This window comes from Fundulus heteroclitus, chromosome 3 (assembly GCF_011125445.2).
Source record: "Fundulus heteroclitus isolate FHET01 chromosome 3, MU-UCD_Fhet_4.1, whole genome shotgun sequence".
Taxonomy (NCBI): domain Eukaryota; kingdom Metazoa; phylum Chordata; class Actinopteri; order Cyprinodontiformes; family Fundulidae; genus Fundulus; species Fundulus heteroclitus.
The window spans coordinates 6,098,146-6,120,154 of NC_046363.1; the positions used below are offsets into that span (position 1 = coordinate 6,098,146).

General features: G+C 42.6%; 2 protein-coding genes across 3 annotated transcripts; both read left to right on the forward strand.

Annotated features, from left to right (window-relative positions):
• Positions 1–1,912: 1,912 nt before the first annotated feature.
• ywhaz (tyrosine 3-monooxygenase/tryptophan 5-monooxygenase activation protein zeta) lies at positions 1,913–11,395 on the forward strand. 2 transcript variants are annotated; one of them, XM_036127400.1, is made up of 6 exons: positions 1,913–2,019; positions 4,394–4,705; positions 7,319–7,442; positions 9,796–9,959; positions 10,274–10,369; positions 10,479–11,395. In XM_036127400.1, exons 2-6 carry the CDS (start codon positions 4,403–4,405, stop codon positions 10,533–10,535), a joined length of 744 nt encoding a protein of 247 aa, XP_035983293.1. In that variant the 5' UTR covers positions 1,913–2,019; positions 4,394–4,402; the 3' UTR covers positions 10,536–11,395.
• A 3,297-nt stretch (positions 11,396–14,692) lies between these two features.
• LOC105933124 (polyadenylate-binding protein 1A) lies at positions 14,693–20,806 on the forward strand. The gene is made up of 16 exons (XM_012872516.3): positions 14,693–15,116; positions 15,220–15,510; positions 15,606–15,799; positions 15,934–16,049; positions 16,444–16,583; positions 16,672–16,766; positions 16,901–17,038; positions 17,898–17,993; positions 18,101–18,373; positions 18,462–18,552; positions 18,815–18,937; positions 19,526–19,668; positions 19,805–19,889; positions 20,006–20,136; positions 20,250–20,340; positions 20,447–20,806. Exons 2-15 carry the CDS (start codon positions 15,318–15,320, stop codon positions 20,337–20,339), a joined length of 1,908 nt encoding a protein of 635 aa, XP_012727970.1. The 5' UTR covers positions 14,693–15,116; positions 15,220–15,317; the 3' UTR covers position 20,340; positions 20,447–20,806.
• The last annotated feature ends 1,203 nt before the right edge of the window (positions 20,807–22,009 follow it).

A 22,009-nucleotide genomic window follows, 5' to 3' on the forward strand; every position in this document is an offset into this window, starting at 1 on the left:
AGATGGGGGCTCAGTAGGAGTGGGCAGCATTTGCTGCCCACTCCTACTGAGCCTAGTACTGGCCCTCATGAGGTTTCTTCCTGTTAAAAGGGAGTCATCCCTGGCAATGTCTCCTTGCTTGCTCAAGAGACGAAATTGCTGCAAAGTAAAACAACTTGCTGTGCTTCCTTATGTACATAATGTTTGACCAAATTGTTAAAATAACGGGACTTCAACTGACTTGGTTCTGGGCTGGGATCAGATCGGACTCTGTTACAATCTCTCTGTAAGATTTGATTGTATTGGTAGGAATTAGATGTATGCAGCATTTTTGTATATTTGGAAGATTATTGGACCCTTTTTTCTCTCAAAATGACACTTATTGTGAATTGGTGCTATGCAAATCAGCTAAAACAGACGTGATGTAAATCAATCAATCATTTATTTGTACAGCCCTTTCCAAATCCACAGTGGTTACCAAAGTGCTTAGTAAAAGTAATATATCACAACAGAAAACACATAGGAAGACATAAAAAACCCAAAACTTAAAAACAGGCTAGATAAAACTAGGTAGCTACAACCAGATCTTAAGTTTTGTGATTGAGCTTACAACATCAGGGCGTATTTGGAGACTTACCTTTCATGTACTGAGTGGAATTTTAGCCCAAAATGTGACTACTACTCTGATAGTGAAATACATTTTCTTTTTTCCTTTATTTTCTCAGTCAGATAGTTTTCCACCTTATTACATTTGCTAATCGTCTTCCTTTCTTTGACTTTAACTGAAATCTAACAAGAGAACTAAATCTAACAAGAGAACTAAATCTAACAGGAGAACTAAATCTAACAAGAGAACTAAATCTAACAGGAGAACTAAATCTAACAGGAGAACTAAATCTAACAGGAGAACTGTTGCCATTGCAGAAAGATCTGTGTTCAACACTCAGCCATTGTTTGAGAGGGCAGAAACTGCTTCTATGTGTGCGTCTTTGCATGTGCATTCAAGACATGGCTGATAGACAGTAAAACTCGCCAAACTGGTTTCTAAAGCTTTTCTGGTGGAGTTCCTCTCAGGGGGAGTTTCACCCTTCTCTGACCACGGTTTATTTAGGCAGAAGATGTGTCTTTTCTTCCTTCTTTTTCTCCTCTTCTTTTGCTCCTGTGTCGGAGCACTGGAGCCAATATTATCTGATTCACCCTTAAATAGGTTACAAGCTTGAAATCTTTGCTCTGGGGGAAACCATGTGACACGACAAAAATAGCTTCACCCTCTCCCTTTGGAAACCAACCAGAATGCAAAAATAGTAGTTCTTATTAGGAAAGTACCATGGCTGTGTCTTGTGTTCCAGTTTGTGGGTCCCTCCGCATCTGAAGCAAATATCTGATGTTTTCAAAGACATAACACATTTCTACATGATTACCATAGAGTAAGTAGTAGGTAATTTTTTTTATTTATATAGCACCTTTCACAGACACAAATCACAAAGTGCTTCACAAGAGTAAAATTAATGATAAAAGAAATGACAAAAAAAAGCCCAACTCTGAGTAAAAGGCTTTCTAAATAAGTAGAGGTGTAGTTGAGTTTAAAAAAAAAAAAAAAAAAAAAAAGATTCAGAAGAAGAAGTAAAAAAAAAACTTTAGTTCGTGTCGGTGTCCTTCCTTTCTATTCCTGTTCAAAAGTTCTGATTTATACAATATGTCAATTACCACGTGCAAAGTAACAGATTTCAGCTTTTCTGGCTGTAACACCAATACCTCAGTCAGAAATAAGGGGAGCGACGTTTTCCGTGCTTTTCAAAGTCATTATTCAGAAGGGCGGCAAAGGATACCACGGTGACGATTATTCACAGACTTTTTTTTTTTAAACAGGGGAGAACTACAACTCCCACAAAGCCTCGCGTCTGGTTGCGGGGGTAACGCTTGACGTCAGTCTTCATTTGGCTCGGCGCTTCTCTGGCCGTGTCTTGGACCGGTGTGACTGGGAGGAAACCCCGTTGACTGCACTCGTTCGGACAGCCAGAGAGAGTCAGCTGCACCTTGGTACGCTTACATCTGCTAGACCTCAGGTAGGACACAGCAGTGGGTTTAAAAATGTGCTATCGGTTCGACAGCTTTTATCTTTGCTTTAAAAAAAAAAAAGACGGTGTAAAATAAACGACCGACAGTAGGAGAAGCCCGTCGTCTGCGGGTTGCTGGCAGGACTGGGTGTAGCGGGGACGCTCGGCAAACTCAAGAACAAAGGCTAGCTTAGCTACCGTTTTAATGCGGGATGTGTCTAATGGCTGCTTTCTGAGAGGGGGGAAAGAGAAAGGCGTGTCGGTGTAGTGCAGGATGAAGTCCCGCTTTGTGCGAACGTTAAACGGCGTTACCTGGAACTGTGCCGTAGATAACTTGGAAAAAAGGCAAATGAAGGCTGGCTAGGATTTTTAAAATGGCATTGTCCCGCTGGAGTATTCGCCACAGCCAACATGTGTGGCATTTTGTTAACATTGTCAATTGGCAATTTAATTGCACGTGTGACGCCGTGATTCTCACACAATTTCCAGCGACGCTGACTACCAAAATTAAACGAAGTGAAGTTTCTACAATTAAACGTGTTAACACATTTCCAGGGGGGGGGGGCAGCTCGCCAGGCCACGGTATCTGCACTTATGGTTGAGTTTATTCGCAATGAAACGATTAGGGCGGTGGTTTCGCGGCTATGAAGTTTGTGGAAGCCGCCGGACTCGGAAAGCTGCCGTTTCAGGAAATAGTTGGCGCCATACTAGAAACTCGTCGGTCACGAGGGCCTCGCCTCGGCCCGGTGCGCCTTCTTCGCCCGGGCCGCGTCCCGCGAGCTCCACGCTGCTCCACCGGCTCCCCGGCGGTCATGGCTGCCGGGAGGACGTCGTCTTTGTCGGCGTTTTAAGCGCTCAAACGAACTTTTCGAGCCTCTAGCTTCCGCTCGTTAGACGGGCCACAGGTACAGGGATGGGTGTGGTGAGTGTGAACGAGAGAAGGGGGGGGGGGGGCACGTTCCCTCTGAAGACTGAGTGTCTGTACTGTGATTGCAACATCCTTGCTAGGTTTTTGTTTCCGTCTTGAGACGCTCCTTAAACCCTGAGGGAAGGTGGATCAGCAAAAAAAAAATTATAAAAAAAAAAAAAAAAAAAAAATCTTAAATTCCGGTCTTTAAAATGAGACAAACCCATACAATTACAGCCCTGTAATGAACACCCATTCCCTAGATATGTATAAAATGGTGACCCAGAGCAGAATATTGATCAAAAAATTAGAACTTTTTTTGGTTAAGGTATACATTTCAGTTCATTTTTATTAAGTGTTTAAGAATGTAAGGCAAGAGTGCAACCCCCCCCATTACCAGACATCTTAAAGTCCCAATATGGACGTCAAAGATATATTTGTCAGATTTGTGCTCTATGGGTACTTGATATGGATTTAAATTATTGGGTTTGTTTAAAAAAGAATTCATCCCACGATAAAATCCACCACAACTTTGAAAACATGGCCTTCTGGCAAATGGAAAGCACAGCAGCATTAGAGAAATTGTACTGTGCCAGGTTGCAAAATCCCAAATGGGGCGTACGGAACCACGATGGCAGCTAAATTACGAGGCGATGGCTTACTTTGGTGTAGCAGCATGTAGCCAAGCACACGCCAGTCATCGCAGGTTCGCTGCCAGCCTGTTCATGTTCGAGCTGCTACTCTTCTTGCCCACATACTTGAGGTATTTAGCAAGTTTTCCTCTGTTTGGAGCATAAGGAACGTTACCTCGTAACAGTTTAGACAGCACTTGCTATGTAACCAAATCTGGGTGTAGGGATTTTATTTTTCTTTCTGTATGTGCTACATTTGGACTAATTTTTATTCCCCTGTTTTTTTAGAAAAACCATTTTTTTGGATGCTTGGTTTAAACCCTGCTGGGTTGATAGTTGAAGCATTTTGGTTTGTGATACAAAGACTTATAAAAACGGAGAGTAAACAGCAGCTACATTTGTAGTTTTAAGTGCTCATTTTCGTTTTGTTGCCCTGTACCTGTGTAATGACAATAAGTTGAATCTAATCTAATCATTTCTCACAAAGTCTTCCAATTTTTGCACTATTATTCCATTATTTGCCTTCAGTTGGCTGCTTCAGACATGCTGCTCCCAGTCTGACGGCACTTTTCAAACTGTTACTTTCTGATGAGCAGGATGGATGATATTCATTTAGGCCTCACGCTGTCCCTGTAGAACCTTTGCAGTTTTGAATTCACACCTTTTAAAAAAAATAAAAAATACTTTGACATCAGTTACCTGCCCATGACTTGATGAAGGCCAGATGGCATTGCTGCACAGCTGGGTTTTTTTTTTCTCCAGCTATTTAATAGTTTATTTACCCCCGTCTGACCTCTTTGTCTCCGTCTGCCCTCTAGTGAGAAGCCATGAGCGAATCATCCCAGAAGGAGCTGGTCCAAAAGGCCAAGCTGGCCGAGCAGGCTGAGCGCTACGATGACATGGCTGCAGCGATGAAATCGGTGACGGAGGAGGGCGAGGAACTGACCAACGAGGAGCGCAACCTGCTGTCGGTGGCCTACAAGAATGTTGTGGGTGCCCGTCGCTCCTCTTGGCGCGTGGTTTCCAGCATCGAGCAGAAAGCGGAGGGCGTTGAAGGGAGACAAGCCAAGGTCAAAGAGTACAGAGAAAAAATTGAGAAGGAGCTGAAAGACATCTGCAATGATGTTCTGGTGAGTTTAATGGGAACAGTTTTATGTGATTACAGATATGATTAAACAAGTAATCCTTTTTTTTTTTCCCTCAAAGGGATCATGTTTACTTTTACTCAGTAAAAACTCAGTTTATCATTGGGGTGAGACTTCAAATTTGATTACTTTCATATTAGGACAATCTGAGTAAATGAAAATGAGCTTGAAGAGAGTTGGTCATGAGACATCACTGGTTTGTTAATGACACTAACAGGTCTCCTGAAAAGGCTCCTGTTTAATTCTGTCCTTTTGGTCCTGGACGGCTGTGTGAGACGTGCCAAACGTTTAAGTCTATTAAGAAGGCTGGACTTACCAACACTAATGCTCCAAGTCATTAATCTGTGCTGCAATCAATTGCAACTGCCTCAACACCTGTGGTAACATAACCATATAAACATATTTTATTTTTTTTAAAGTTACTTTATCTTTTTAAAGAATCTCTTTCGTTTACTGAAATAATTCTAATTGATGTTAGGATGTGTAATGTGCTCTAGAATAGTTCAATCGCCTACCCGTAGTGGTTGGCAGGAAGTATTACACCACAACGTTGGACAGTTTTTAAAGGTGGTTAGATGACGTAAAATGCAATATTTAGTTTCACTCAGTTGGGCTCCTTGTTACATTTAAATGGCTTTTATGCCGCTTGATTTCCTAGTGATCGTTTAAAATGTTCTGCGTGTATAAACCTCTTCAGCCTGGGGTAGATCCTCTGGTGTTCTTCACTCAGCGTGTTATCTGCCCAATGATGACTCAAAGTCTTAATCCTTTAATGACAGAAGCTGATCCATCATCATTGTGCATCACTTGCAGCCTCATGGAGAGTGAGCTGTGGCTTGTATTAATGGAGGAAGATGGGTCATCATACGGTGGATTTCTTTTGGTTTTCTTTTAGGGTTTTGTCCAGTCAGAGCTAAAGGTGTTTGTTCCTGTTCTGATTTTATCAGGATGAAACCTGTTAAATCACAAGAAACATCATGAATTGAGACTTAAACAATGTACATTTGAGCTTCCATGCTACAGTTAAAAACACCATAAAGTTAGAAGCCCTGATTTTACTCTAATGCTGTTTTTAATCAACTTGGAGGGTGTGGCAACTTTTATCTCCTCCTGGGCTCCCCCTACTGTTTATGAATGCAACAACCTTGTGTAAAAATATTTGTAATGAACTTTGCACATGGAAATACATCCTATTATTTTTTTTAAATCTTACCAAAGTACTGAGCTGTAGTTTTTAAAAATTGATAAGAGAACATAGCAGCCCAGACCAAGCAGGCCGGTCAGATGACAACTGGTCTAAACTTGGTCTAACAACTGTTGGAGGACCCTTGTCCACTTTTTCTTATCCTGTTTTTGCCACTGGGGTTTAAGTCCTTCACATCATCCAACATCTTACAAATACTTGCCAACTATTCTCTGGTTCTCTTTTCAAAGTTTTAGTTTTTCTCTATCCTCTTTTAGCAGGGTTTGCAGGATCTAATGCTCACTGTGCTGCTCTGGCCCTGCAGCCCCATACTGCCTCCAGAGATCAATAAACCACTCGATTGTACACGTGTTCCCTTTTTAAATGACATGAATTGGATTTGTGTCCCCTTGACCCAAAAAATATGTGAGACTTTTCTATGTTTTTAAACTGTTATTTGCTTATTAGGGTTTTCAATAGTACAGAAAGCTGAACCATCTCCACTGAAATGTCATTTTGCTGTGCTGCGTTCTGCCGTGGTGAGATCCTGATTTTAGCTGTGCCCTTGCCGGTGGCCTAGTTCTACATTCACATCCCACAGGGCCTCCCCTATCTTTCACATCGGTTTAAGAGCATTCAGCAAATGCATGCTCTCATTAGCCTTGTTTATCCAATTACCCTTCTAATATGTAAATGAGCCGTATTCTAGAGAGACGAACCTTAAAATTATCCCTGTATTAATCAATTTGGGCTGTTGATCAGCATGTCTGTCACACATTGGTATTTTTTTAGTGCTATTATCTCGTGTCCGATCTATAGATCAATTTCAGGTCATTGGCTTCTCTAACAAGAGAAGGGTTTAGCTCTATATGTATTATGCCTCAATATTTTTCAGATCAAGAGTTTTACCAGCAGATTACCACCACTATCAGAGAGATGCACGGCTCTCCTTCAGTTAGCACCTGGGTTAGCAACTTGGGCAGATTATCAAGTGGAGCATGCTTGTCATAGAGCCAAGCTGGTCTCTGACCTACTTCCTCATCAGGGTTCCTCCCTCGACCCACACCAGCTCTCATCTATACTCTCCGTACCCCTGTCCCCCTTTATCCTTTCTTGCTCCTCTCGTCTCCCCCGTCTGTTCAGCTCACACCACTTCACACCCCCACCCACAGCCACATACGTGCCCCCCCCCCCCCCCCCCCCCCCCCTGTTATGTAGCTACGTCTACGTCCTGGAGGCTAGTAGAGATGCGAACTTGTTTCTGAGCCCAGTTTATGTCTTAAGATGCGACGATTCAGAAATCTGTTGACGTGAGCAGGTTCAATGATCAAATTGTGCATTTTGTGACAACAGTGGATGTGAATTTTGACCGCAGATGAACACTAACTACTTTTTTTTTTCTTTTTAAATCCCAGGTTCTTTTGGACAAGTTTCTCATCCCCAAAGCAGAGGCAGCAGAGAGCAAAGTATTTTATTTGAAAATGAAAGGAGACTACTATCGCTATTTGGCTGAGGTGGCAGTAGGAGATGAGAAGACTGGTATGCTTCACTTCTGCCGTGCATCACATTAGTGAGGCCTTTCTGTCAGTCCTCTGGTTTTAACGTTTCACACTTGATCTCATGCAATCAGATGTGGTGTGTGATTATAGAATAGAAATACCTTTATTTGGCCTACAGTGGGGAAATGTGATAGTGGAGGAAAAAAAACCATAGAAGAAACCAGACACACAAGATTCATCTACAGTTAAATCTAAAGTTGAGCTGTAAAGCAATAGAGAACGACTTATCAGAAGGGGGAAAATGGATAATACAGCATATTCAGATAAAATTACATTTTCAAGTTTAAAAAGGAAGAAAAACGGCAGTCAATTACAGAACCTTGTAAAAGGTGCATGAATGTACAAACAACTCCCTGAGAAGCTAAACATGTACAATTTCATATTTATTCAGTTGAAAACCTAATTCTTGATGATAGGTTTTGGTGTACTTAAAGTAGCCTTTTTTTTTTTTTTTTTTTACTTTTTGTTCAGTGGCTTTGACTTACTCAGACGCTGCCACTAAGGCTGCATTAAATCAACCTAGCTCACCAGTTGGGCCGTATCCACTTTTAAAGTATCACTGAGCTTTCTAAAGGAATTTACCAGGGTAAACGGTATTCGTCTGCTTAGACAGCCTACTGATGTTGTATAGTCACTGCATTTAGGGTGTTTTAAAGCTTGTAGATCTTTAACAATACTTGTTTTAGATGAAACAGAACTGTTTTTTTTTTTTTTTTTTTTTTTTTTAATATATACTTCAAGTTGCATCATGTACCAAAGCATCAAAGAAGGTACGTAGACAGGAAGTGAAAATCCTTGACTTCACAGTAACATCTATAAAGGCTATTTTTGTTTTAGCAGTCAGCCTAGCAGCATCGTTGCCTCATCCACTCTGGTAGTGGATGCCGTGGGCAGAAAGGTTTTCTTTTTCCTCCGTCACATACACGACCAACGCTCCTGCCTAAGTTTTTATTTCTTTTTGTAGAAGTCGGTGTGGATTTGAAGTTTGCTGTCCTCCTTACAGGAGACGTCTGTAAACTTTCCAGCTTAAAACACACTTAGAGGTGTTGGTCGATGTTGGGCACACAGATGCAGAAAGGCATCCTTTTTATCTCTGGATCCCAGCCTGTCTGATATCAAGTCATTGTTGCTTTGACGTCATTTTGCTCCTCTGCAACGCCACAGCTGTCTCTTTCAGGTGTCGATTCCTTCGACAGCTGAGCCATAAGGCTGTGGTTTGTTTTCTAGTTTATAGATGATCTGTTGGGCTAAAATGGTCAAATAAGCAGCCAGGCATCACATTGACTGATTTACAGCTGTGAATGACAATCACTGTGGTTGTTGTACTAAACACAAGGTGTTGCTGTAGAGAAAGCAATACCTCTACACAGGATTAGCTACAGAGGAAGAAAGGAAGTACTCCCTTAAGGGATGGAGGAGGATTTAATGATCTGATTTATCATTGCCATTTTAATACCAGGCTTTACATTATTACTGCCCAACCCTACTGGGCTCTTTTAAAGGAAAAAGCCTAGTTAAACAAGAACCATTTAGCAGCTGGGTTTATGTAGGATATTTGCAATTTGTAGGTTTGTTTTCTGGCTGTTTCAGTATACAACCAGGCAGCGGAGCGTTGCTTGGTGCAGCTCAAAAGGGCCCAGAGCGACAGAACCCAGTCGTTGGGCTAAAACGTCCAGCAGCAGCTCTTTATTTGGATCCTGGCTGCAGGGAGGAAACGGGTCTGTGCGCTGCTGCTGGAACAAGTGGGACAATTTGGGCAGATGTGAATGGGTCAGTGGGGGAAACCCTGCTTAAAAGGATCCCAGATATCAGCCAATGAGCCGTTAATTAAACCATTCTGCTTATTTTAATGGGCGTGATGCTCCAATATCAGCATAGTTCTGACAACTGGCAGCATGACGGCCCGTTTAAGATGAAATGTGCTGATGGTGTCAATATTAACTTATTTACCTCCTTTGTTAGGGCGTCCAGGAATAAACCTGTGTGAAATTAATGTTATTTAGCAAATTATGTGTCATTTTAATTTGAATAAATGTGAGAGAAAAAAATTATCCTTATGCTCCTACTTAGATTATTTAGCGTCTGTGTTGGTTTAAAATGATGAAATAACAGTTTGTCACAGTTGACACTGTTAGGTATAGGATAGCGTTAACGTTCAAAAGCTTTAGTGAAATTATTTTCTCCTAGCTGTGTCAACATTCAGGTAGGATTAGACTCAGTGACATGTAGGACTTAAGCTAAGGATACTCAAATTAGTGTTTTTGTTGCACTATAAAATGCTTAAAATTCTGTTTAATAGTTGTTCAGTTAACTCTTTTCTTTTATGATTTCAGGCATTATTGGTGATTCGCAGGAAGCATACAAACAGGCCTTTGAAATCAGCAAAGCAGAAATGCAACCAACGCACCCAATACGCCTCGGCCTAGCCCTTAATTTCTCTGTGTTCTACTATGAGATCCTCAATTCTCCTGAGCAGGCTTGCAAGCTAGCCAAACAGGTAATGCTCCACAACGTCTGCAGTTTGTAGCGATGCTGTTGAATGTAGATCATGAGCCAACACACTTATCCGTCCATTCACCTCCTCATGTGGAATTAAGTGTAGCAGGGAAGCTCGGACATTCCTCTCCTCAGTAACATTTACTTGGCCTTTATTGGGGGATCTTAAATCATCCACAGGCCAGAGTCTAGACGTTCTCTACAGCAAGGTGTGGGTCTGTCCCAGGGTAGAGAAATTAGCTGTGGCAATTTGGTTACTAGCTTTTCTTTTCTTTTTTTTATTAGGCCTCTAAAATGTGTTTTCGTGTTTTCCAGGCCTTTGACGATGCCATCGCAGAACTCGACACACTGAGTGAAGAATCGTACAAAGACAGTACACTAATCATGCAGCTATTGAGAGACAACTTGACAGTAAGTTGCCTTTCTTTACATTATTACCATATTTAGCTCTGGAGAAGATTGGAATAGTGAAGTTAAGAGTTGAGTGGTCCAAAGGTTTGACCGCTGTCTCTTTCCTCAGCTGTGGACTTCTGATAACGCAGTGGAGGGAGAGGAGCCAGAGGAGCCTAAAGAATGAGCCTCACCCCCACAGTCATCCCGTCTGCCCGACATCGTCCAAAGTCCTCTTTGTTTTGATCAGCACTTTGACCACCTCATTCATGACATCCAGCTTGATCCTTTGTTCTTCTATCTAGGTCTCTGCTCCTCTGTCTCTTCCCAGCATGCCGTTTGTTCTGCAGAAACTGTAGATAAACAGGCAGGGGCTTTAAAGTGTGATGACAGGGTGCATTTATGTTTGGGGTTGGATTGCCTGCTGGCCTTGTTCTGGGTTTAATGATTTTTAGGGGTTTTCTAGTCTTGAGACGTGCAGCAAACTGTTCTGAAATCCCAAATTAGATGTGTATCCTACTTGTAAAAGGTGCTGTTAGCAGCCACATCAAAAACAGAAGCTGCCGGCTGCCACCTGACCCGGCAGAAGAGCAATTACAGCAAAGGTAGACGCAATGATGACGTGACGGGGGGTGCTGGTGATGAAGGGCCAGATTTTACACAGGTTACATTCCATAAACTGCCGGTTAACAACCTTCTACTGTCCTATCTCTCTTTTTTCCTTCGTTGGAGGGGGGCTGCTTTTGTACGTCTATGTATTCATTACGAGGTATAGAAAATAAAAAGAACAAGAGCACAAGCTTGTACTGTTGCTGTTTTTGTATGAGCACCTCAGTAAGTATAGAGAATCCCACTTTTTATATAATTAAAGGTTTTTGAAATTTTCTTTGTTTTTCAATACTTGCATAAGGTTGGTTAAAGGGTAGTCTGGAGAAGCAAGAGGCTGTTGGCTGTTAGCTTTGTCTTTTCATACTAAACACTTGAGCGTAACTGTTATTTGGGGATAATGCATAATTCAGTTAAGTGAAATAAACAATTTAAAAGGTTCAAGTTGTTCTGTTTTTTTTTTTTTTTTTTTTTACTGTATTACTAACCTTCTGTATTAAGGCATGAGTCTCAACATGTTTCACAGTCAGGCCATAAATTATGACTCAACATTTCAAACACGGTCGCCTAGAAGCTCAGTCTCGTTAGACATGGGAAAGCTTAGTAACTGGATGAGGGTTTTAATTTTTTTTTTATTGCCATTTGGTACAGAGGATATGTCAAGACTTAAATTACCTCTTGTTAAAATTAATACTTTTGATTTAATGACTCTATGCTAAAATGTGTCTGCATGTCTTTACTGGTAATGGCAGCAGACTCCTGATCTGTTAAACGGGAACGTGGATGGAAAACTTTGCCACTTGGTCTGCAGGGTGTGATTTGCTCTAAAAGGGAACACGTCTATACTCTGCTGCCATGGATGGAAAGTCAACTACCCGTGAACTGCCGTTTGGGCGTGTCTTCCCCACTCCCACAGCGGAGCTTGATCATAGGGCAGATTCCACGCAGGAATGCCGCGCTGCTGCGCACTGAATACGCTTAAGCTAGGTGGTGTCTGCTGCATTGTGGTCAATGTAGGCCTACTGGTCACTTTGTGATGAGTTCACTGCTGTAGACGGGGTTCAAATCAATTTGTGATTGGAGGTCTTCAGCCTGAACTGGGTGGGTGTCTCGGGTGTGATTTAGCCCCCCCTGCAGTTCTGTGATAGTATTACAGCGGCGCACGTCCTTGGCTCCACATGCTCCCTTCAGAAGTGGTTATAGCAGGAAATGCAAACGACCAACGTTGGTTTTGAGGAAATAAGCGCTTAAATTCCTTTAAATGGCTCATCTCATCTTACTGATGTCTGCCCTGAATAGCTCTCTACTAACCTAGTTGTTTTTCCTTGAGGATAATAAAACTTGATTCCTTCATAAATCTTACCTGTGCTCAACTTTTAGGAATTTCAATCTTTTATATCAGAGTTTCATGCTGCCATCATATTCAATAAGGTAGAATGTAATGTGGCTCATTCGTCAGATTAAACACAGGCAAGGTTTTTGAAAGTTTTTCTGGACAACATACTTTCCATTAAACCCACATTTCTGTATTCATCTTCTTGATCAGTGGAAAATCTTATTACTGTAAATAATAGGCTTGAAACCCTTCTGTAACTAATCTCTATATAATGTGCATCATTTAGTAAAGTCTTTCTGAAATAAAGCTTTTAGTAACATTCTTATGTACTGAATTGGTCTCTAGGTGGTGGGCCAGGATTGAATGACTGCTTTTAGCCTAAATCAAATATATTTTCCAAATAATTGACCTGTCCTATCATGTTTTAAATTCATACTCATAAAAAATATACATATGTCTGTCGTGACGATGGAGGGAGAAGAAAATATTTGGAGGTTGCCATTGCCCACCTTAACCCTACTTATTGGTGCCCCTGTTAATAATGCTCAGGCAGGCTACATATATAATATGAATACATTCAGAAGCTGTTACAAAGGTTTAGAAAATTTAACTCGTCAAATATTTTTTTATGCAGTATGGCATGAAAAATTCAATGGTGGACAAGATTTTCTCAAAGCAGGTATCCATGATTTATTTTTTGTGTGTGCGTGTGTTTAAAATGATCTTTTTGACAAATGACAGTCCTTTTTTCATTCACATGTATTGGGCTTTTCATTTGAATACTGCTTTGCTTTCTGTTGCAATTGCTTGCTTGTTCATGGTCAGGTTTTATTTAGTATTGGCTGAAATTTGGTTAAAACAAAGAAAAAAAAAGAAATAAAATAAACTATGATAGGTGAGCTGTTAACATGACCAGCAGAAGTTTTGAAAGCTTTTAGAAAGAACATATGTGTGACTGAGATGCAAGTCGATTGGACAGGGAAGCTGCAAGGATTTGAGGTATTATAGATGGATTAATGAAGTACAGTGGAAAGAAGGCGAGGCTAAATTGTTTATAAAGGACTTTTCTTTAACAGGATAGTTCAAAGTGCTGTACACGAACAAAGAAAAACATTACTGAGGAATGAAACAATTACAGATGTCTCCATTTTGGTCTCATATTGCCAAAGAAAGTGTTCCCTCTTTCAAGTCTATTTTTTCCATAACAGTGTATAATAATTACGTGATCTTCACCAAGTTCTCAAAATGTTTAAGCTAAAAAAAAAAACAGTTTTCATACTGGGATTGTTTCTTGACTGATTATAAACCATTGCACCTTATTGTTTCCTTTATAAAATGTATTGCCATTTTTGATGCACTCTTAAGGTCCCATCACAGCTTTTAAGATGATCTTGAAGTCTCGGTTTTCACTGGGCCAATGGAACTTTTCTCCTCCTGCCATAATTCATTGCTGACAGCAAGGTGTCCAGGCCATAGGCCCAAATCTTTGCCCCTTCACGTTTAACAATTGCTCTTTGGGAGACATGGTGCTGTGCATTGTTGCTAAAAATCTCTTTTTTGGTCTCATATTGCCAAAGAACACATAGATGTAGCTCTGCAAAACTAAGCTGTGCTGCTATATTCTGCAACCCATGTTTATTCTGTTATTTTCTAATAGTCCTGTCATGAACTTCAACATTTAACATACAAACTGTTGTCTGTTGAGCCTTTTTTTGCACTGTCTATGAACATTGTACAGTCTGGCCTTGGAATGAATTTGCTGGGAGGTGCCCTCTGAGGTTAGAAAAATGTCCTCAGTCACTCTCACTGTAGACATGTGGACTTCAGATGTCCTTATTTTCCTTCCAGGCTGGCAGTTGCCTCTCCATTAAGGTCTCTGGTGATAAGCAAAACTGACAAATGGCTAAACCTCGCGCTGTTTTAGAGGTGGTCACAGTTCCTGGTTTGGTGTGACGTGATTCTCTGTGGGATCCTGTCAAGAGGACGGTGAGAAACACCAGACCTAACAGAGCAGACAGGCTGCTCTTGTACAAGCTGGGGCATGCTCAACATCTCAGCTACACCGTAGTTGTATCACCTCCACGCCGCCCTGTTTTGATGCGATGCAGGGGGGCTACAACAACTTCTGTGTTCTACAAATCTACATTATGCCAGCATAGTTTTCAGTGGGAAGCTTTTCTAGACCAAAAATCTTTTTTTTTTGATTCGTCTAAAATAAAAAAAATCAGAGGTATTTAATTTTGGATGTTCAATAGTTTTAAGATAACATCTTAGTAAAATTCGTTACCAATGTAACGTTGCGTCCACACGTTACTTTCTTTAAAAACCTGGGCGGGATATCGCGAGAGATGACGTTAACCACTAGTGCACGCGCCGGCGTTTCGACTGGAACCTGGAAACAGCCTCCGCCGTCCTTCCTTTCATTCTTGTAATCCGTCTGCGTAGGGTGTGCTCCGGAGCTAGCCTCGGCACACATTTTATTATTATGAAACAAACCAAAAGCTTGTGAGCACCCGCAGACATATTTTTATAAGAAAACCTAAAATCGGTGAAGCAGGATTTGATTTGCCAGCCAAGCAACACGAAGAAGACGCTGCCTTCGAAAAAGAACGAAAGACGGAACGACGAAAACGGTGTTAGCAAGCTACGTTACTAGCGTCATTGTCGACAGAGCGGCTAATTGGCGATAGCCTGATAGTTTCCCCCCATTTAAACACGTTTTACCTCTTGGCAAGTTATCCGTAGCTGCTCGTATTAATAGTTTAGCGCTCTCTGTGACTTTGAAGGAACTAAAACCCCTAAATTGTGACCGCTAAGCCAAACCAGGTAGGCCGCGCTCCGACATTTTGCTAGCAAAGCTACATAGCCCACGTTGTTAGCTGTTAACACGTTTTTTTTCCTGTACCCTCTCTTGTGGTTTCCCCCGAAGAAAGAGGAGGGCGATTACACATTTAGACTGCCCGACAGCCACCGCTACGCATCGAGCCCAGACACTCTCGGGTTGATTGGAAACAGACGTCGGCCGACATGAATCCCAGCGCGCCTAGCTACCCCATGGCCTCCCTGTACGTGGGGGACCTGCATCCAGACGTCACCGAGGCCATGCTCTACGAGAAATTCAGCCCGGCCGGGCCCATCCTCTCCATCAGAGTGTGCAGAGACATGATCACCCGCCGCTCGCTGGGATACGCATACGTGAACTTCCAACAGCCGGCCGACGGTAGGTCCCCGCTGCGGTAACGAGAGGGTTGGAGATGGGGGTCTCTTTAGTGTTTCCGCACAGGAGGTACCGACGGTGTTTTTTAATGTTTCTAGCTGAACGAGCTTTGGACACGATGAACTTCGACGTGATCAAGGGCCGGCCTCTGCGCATCATGTGGTCTCAGCGTGACCCCTCGTTGAGGAAGAGCGGCGTGGGAAACATCTTCATCAAGAACCTGGACAAGTCCATCGACAACAAGGCCCTCTACGACACCTTCTCCGCCTTTGGGAACATCCTCTCCTGCAAGGTAGACGCCGGCTTCCTAGGCAGGGACTGGGATTGCACGAGTTGGGATTTCTCAAGGTTGAAGCTAGTCTGCAATGCTTGGCATGCATGGTGTGTGGAAACGTTGTTAACATCCTGAAATCTGTCCTCTCTAAGGTGGTTTGTGATGAAAATGGCTCAAAAGGGTACGGTTTTGTGCACTTTGAGACCCACGAGGCCGCCGAGCGTGCCATTGAGAAAATGAACGGCATGTTGCTCAATGACAGAAAAGTGTAAGTGGTGGAGATTGTTACACTTGTTCTTAAAGGAAATGTGATTAACAAGCGGTTTACTGCTAACTCGTGTTTGCCTGCCTGCTGTTGTCAGACGCATCTGTGCACCAGTGTTCAGTAATCTTTTGTTTCACAATGTTTTAGTTGGAAATGTGTTTGCAAACAGACTAGATGAAAAAAAAAATTCCTATTGATTATCTTAAAAATACAGATGGGAATTTGAATAGTCACAAGAAGAAATAATTAGAATTAAGCTCTGTTTTAGCGGTTCATAACCCTTGCCCAAAGCATACTTACCTGTAACGTTTATTCCGTTTACCTGACAGTTTTTAAAATATTGTGAACCCTGGCCTGTAATCTCTGATGTTCTTTTGTTGTTTTTGTGATTTAATAGGTTTGTTGGCCGCTTCAAGTCACGCAAAGAGAGGGAGGCGGAACTCGGGGCCCGCGCCCGAGAGTTTACCAACGTTTACATCAAAAACTTCGGGGAGGACATGGATGACGAGAAGCTGAAGGAGTTGTTTAGCAAATACGGTGAGGCGTCGTGTTCATACGTCGGTCGGCAGCTAACGCGCGGGAAGTGGCCGGATAAATGTGTTGACCAGCCTGCCTGTGTTTGAAGGTCCCGCTCTCAGTATCCGGGTTATGACCGACGAGAGCGGCAAATCCAAGGGATTTGGCTTCGTCAGCTTCGAGAGACACGAAGACGCACAGAAGGTTAGCGCGAGTTTCATGTTGGTTTACGTTGCAGCCTTTTCCTAGGTCGTGTCTTTTTCAGTTTGCCGTTTGACTTGAATTGGCAAACACGGCTTCTGCTGACTGTATGACTTACTCTTCTTATGGCTTTTTAGGCTGTAGATGAGATGAATGGCAAAGAACTGAATGGCCGACAAGTGTATGTGGGCCGCGCGCAGAAGAAGGGCGAGCGCCAGAATGAGCTCAAACGCAAATTTGAGCAGATGAAACAAGATCGCATGACCAGATACCAGGTTTGTCTCCATCCCATGACCCTGTCACCTTTTAGGGGTTTGGTTAAGATATTTTGATCTGGAAACTGAAAGGTAAAAATGACTCGGGCAGCTAAATCCCATTTTGGTAAGCTGATGGCCAGCTAACCTTGGGTTTAACCACAAACGTGGTTCCTGCTTTATCTGGAGGATAAATCCAGCTGCAGAGATACAGCTCCTATCATCTGATAATGTGAGGCAGTGTTTAAAACAGCCACTTAAATATTAATGGGGTGGAAAAATTGTGTAAATAGGGAAGGATTCCCTCCTTTGTCCCGTCTCTGCTGTTTTAGTCTTTGGGTTGGATCTCATACCAAAAGCTTTTTACACCCAGAGTAAGAAAAAGGTTGTAGTTCATTGACTGAAGGAGATTCAGGTACAGTTAAGGTAATATTTAACCGAATAGTCATTCCCATCTAAATTATTACCACCATTCTCCAACCGCAATCTTTATCTACATTTTTTTATTTTATTTTTTACATATAAGGTGTACTTTTATTTGTAGTTAACTTAATTCTTTGACTAACTCGTAAGGCTGAATGTGAAAACATGAAAGAAAGCCCCTGCAACCTCTGAAGTAGGTGTTCAGCGATAAGATAAAGCAAATCATTTACGAAGGAATACAGTATTATGGATTGTTTGACCACTGCAGCAGCTGAACATGGGCTGAATGGAAAAACTGGCTGCTTTCTAGAGAATACTGTATAATTATTAGTATAATAGCTTCACGATTCAGTCCCTATTCAGAATCTTAAATATTTAAATTCCACTGAGTAGACTATTTTTTTGTGTCTTTTTTTGCTAAGGAAACCTGTAACATTTGTCGTTTCTATTCTGCCAGGGTGTCAATCTGTATGTGAAAAACCTGGATGATGGCCTGGATGACGAGCGTCTGCGCAAAGAGTTCTCTCCATTCGGAACCATCACAAGTGCAAAGGTGCAGGAAGTCTTCTAAATATATTCATATTTATTCAAAGAACAGGAAAGTCTCGGATGAATCAGTCAGTTGTCTGCAGATGTAATGAATGTCTTGCGTCCCTCTAGGTGATGATGGAGGGCGGCCGCAGTAAAGGCTTCGGCTTCGTGTGCTTCTCCTCCCCAGAAGAGGCCACTAAAGCTGTGACAGAGATGAATGGGCGCATTGTGGCCACAAAGCCTCTGTATGTGGCCCTGGCTCAGCGCAAGGAAGAGCGTCAGGCCCACCTCACCAACCAGTACATGCAGAGGATGGCCACAGTCCGCGCTGTGCCCAACCCTGTCCTCAACCCCTACCAACCTGCGCCGCCTTCGGGTTACTTCATGGCAGCTATACCACAGGTGAGCCCCCAACCAGCGGGTTAGCTCACTTTACTAGCCTGCTGACTAATGCAGCGTATTTACCAGCGCATGTCGGTCTTGTTGTTAGGCTCAGAACCGGGCTGCGTACTACTCTGCCAACCAGCTGGCCCAGCTTCGCCCCAGTCCCCGCTGGGCCACTCAGGGAGTGCGCCCTCAGCGTAAGTGGTTTCTTTAACTCGACGGCCTCACATTCAGATCCTTAAGGGATGGTGTCCTGCAGCTTTTAGACGTCTGACTCTACCTTGAGCTCATCAGCAGAGCCTGACTGCATAATAGTGAGGCGTTTCAGGTGTAGGGGCCGAGGGACGCGTCTAAAGCTGCAGGGCACCGGCCCTCGACGACTGGAGTTTAACACCGCTGCTTTAACTCTGAAAGGTTGTGATGTTTGTGCATAAAATGTCGTTCTGCTGCATTCTTCAGATTTCCAGAACATGCCCAACGCCATGCGTCCATCAGCACCAAGGCCGCAAACCTTCAACACCATTCGCGCCACAACTACCACCAACGCCCAGGTCCCACGCATGATGGCCTCCCAGCGCATGCGTAAGTTTCAGGTTACAACGTCCCAGTATAGTCGGCCCTCCTAAGGCTGTACCATTTAGCCAAATATCTGGATTGTGATGCATTTCAACCAGAGTTGTGATTTAGTTTTGACTTTTCTCTGCTTTAACCACAAGCAACAAAAATGCCCTTTTAGATAAATATGCTTGTAAACAAAGGCTATTTAAAACAATAAATGTAACTTTTTATTAATCAGAATATTATTTTTCAAATAAAAACAAAGTCCAACCAACAAACATGTCTGTATTAAACCTTTTGACCAGTACTTAATGCTATGGGGAGATTCCTGAAAGTTTCTGGTAAAACAGTATGATTATATAAACTCTAAAACAAGTAATAAAATTAGATTTATCTCACTGCTGCAGCTCTCTTCCCTTCCATGTGGAGACAAACCTACTTTAAACACATTAGACACCTTAAAGACGTGTCTGATCCATTAATTGTTACGTAGGCAATAATTGCAGACCTCTGCAGGGTTTTTTTTTTTTACTAGCATTTTTTTTTATTATTATTGTGAGTCACTGTTCCGCCCTAATGTTCAACTAAACATGTTTGTGACGCTCCCTTTAGCGACCCAGGCTCTCGGCCAACGGCCCGCCAGTGCTTCAGCCACTGCCGCCCCAGTCCGTGCCATGCCTCCGTACAAATACCATCCTAACGTGCGCAACCCTCAACAGCACATGGCGTCCCAGCCACAAGTCGCCATGCAGCAGGTAAGAACAACACTGGCTTCCACTTTTTCACAGAAATCCATCATTAATGCGTTTTAAAGTGCTGCGGTAAATGCTGACGCTTGAGCTGCGTATGTTGTGGGTCCGACTTTATCTAAGGTCTTTGTTTGTTCTTTAGCCTGCTGTCCACGTCCAAGGCCAGGAGCCCCTGACTGCTTCCATGCTGGCCGCTGCACCTCCTCAGGAGCAGAAGCAGATGCTGGGTGAGTGAACGGCCGGTTTGGGGAAGTCGATGCAACGCATTCCTTATTAAACAACTTCAGTCAGAGGCGTTTGGTTAAATCCTGATTCTAAAATAGTTGACCTGTTCCTTCCTTAGGTGAGCGGCTGTTCCCCCTGATCCAGAACATGCATCCGAGCCTGGCGGGTAAGATCACCGGTATGCTTCTGGAGATCGACAACTCAGAGCTTCTTCACATGCTGGAGTCACCTGAGTCGCTGCGCTCCAAGGTTTGCAGAGTTGTTCCTCTTTGACACATTTATGTCTGGCTATACATTTGTTTTCTCTGTGATGAAGTGGAAATGCTTTATTTGCTTCGGGTTGACAAAACGCTTTATTTCAGGTGGATGAGGCTGTTGCTGTGCTCCAGGCCCACCAGGCCAAAGAGGCTGCTCAGAAGTCCACCACCCCCGCCGGTGTTCCCAGCGTCTAAGGTGAGTTCAAGCAGTGCCAGAACACCAACAATCATGCAGTCTGAACTTTGTCCCCAGCAGTGCTGTCTAAAGCATCTGGACCCTTTTTTTTCTCTCTGTCTTGCAGCTTGAGCATTTTGAAACCTGCTTCACCGATGGAAAAAGAGAAAAAAAACTTAAACATCGAAAAACCTAAAACTCAGAAAACATTGCAAAATGATAAATTATTTCTTAAAAAAAAAGATTGAATCTGCCAGGTCTAGAGATGGTTTGACTAGACCTTGATCATAAAGAAAAATTAGTTTAAAAAAATAGCAAAATAGATAAAATTGAAAATTGTAATAAATTTGAATGCATTCCTCTGTTTTATGTCATTTTACTGTGTCAGTGCTCAAATTGCCGGCAATATCAGGGATGTGGTTGCCGAGCATTTTGGGGTGATTTGTATCGCAAACTACTGGCTGTAATAAAACGTCATTCGAAAATATGCCTCCTGTTTCGTCACTTGCTGTGAGCACAAAGCATCATGTGTTTAACAGAACGGCTTTACTCCCATCCTCCACTAGGTGTCGCTGTCATTTCTGCTGCTCTGTCAGGTTTCCTCCAGCATCTGTTTTGCATCCAGATGATTTACTTAACCGGAGGACTGTGAACCGCTGAGAGTTTTAGGACATGATGGATTTCTTTCAGGAAAGCTTGAAAACCTGCCAAAATCAGATAAAACTTAGAAGATGTTTTAGTCATGTTTGTTTACAGCTGCTCCACCCCTCCCCTGACATGCATATTCTCTGTATCGTGTCTTCAGCATGTTTTATTTTATTTTTTTTTATAACCATGTCTGTTTAACTCTCCAGCTCCTAAAATAATACCCTGGAGAGTAAGTACCGGGACTAGGAGTGTATTCCGCTGCTCGCATTTCACCAGAGTGGATGTTGATTCATGGGTCAAGAAAATAAAGCAACAGGACTTTAAGGAATACAGCATCTGCTGTGTTTTGTGCCATGGTTCTAACCTGATTTATTACTCTTCCCTTCTGAGAACACGTAACTAAGTAGCGTCACGTTTAATCTTCCACTGAATCCGTCGTGTACCTTCTGCCCAACATTTGGCAGAGAGGGACAGAAAGCATCCCCAGGAAAGTGTGGCTGTTCTTTAACGTGACATTTACGCCACACGCACAGCTGTCCCGGGTACTACACTGAACACTTTGTTACATGCCGTTTGTACAGAAGACTCCTGCAAGGATTTTGCACATAGTGCTTCTAAAACAAGGCCTGGATTCTGCTATCACAAGCTAAAGTTCTGGTGTCCTGCCTAATTAGGTCATTTCCATTCAAGTACATCAGTTTAAACTTGTTATATCTGCTTTCATCCAAAACATTTCATGTACCGCCTGCCCACGTGGGGTCAAATACATTAAAGAGAGGATGTGCTTGTCGCGTCAGGTAAAAGGTTTATATCAGGTATCGCTTGTATTTGTGTTTAGTATATCAGTTTGAAAAATCCTCAATCTGGTGACTTTTTGTTATTTTTATTTCTGACCTTCGACCTGAGGCTTACCACCTGGGTGGAAAGAAGTCCTAGCAGTCTCATGCTGCTTCATCTGTACATGTTTACCAAAGCGACCAGATAAGGTAGATGCTTGCTAAAGATGAGGTATTGCAAGGTTAACGGGTTTAATCGGTGGAGC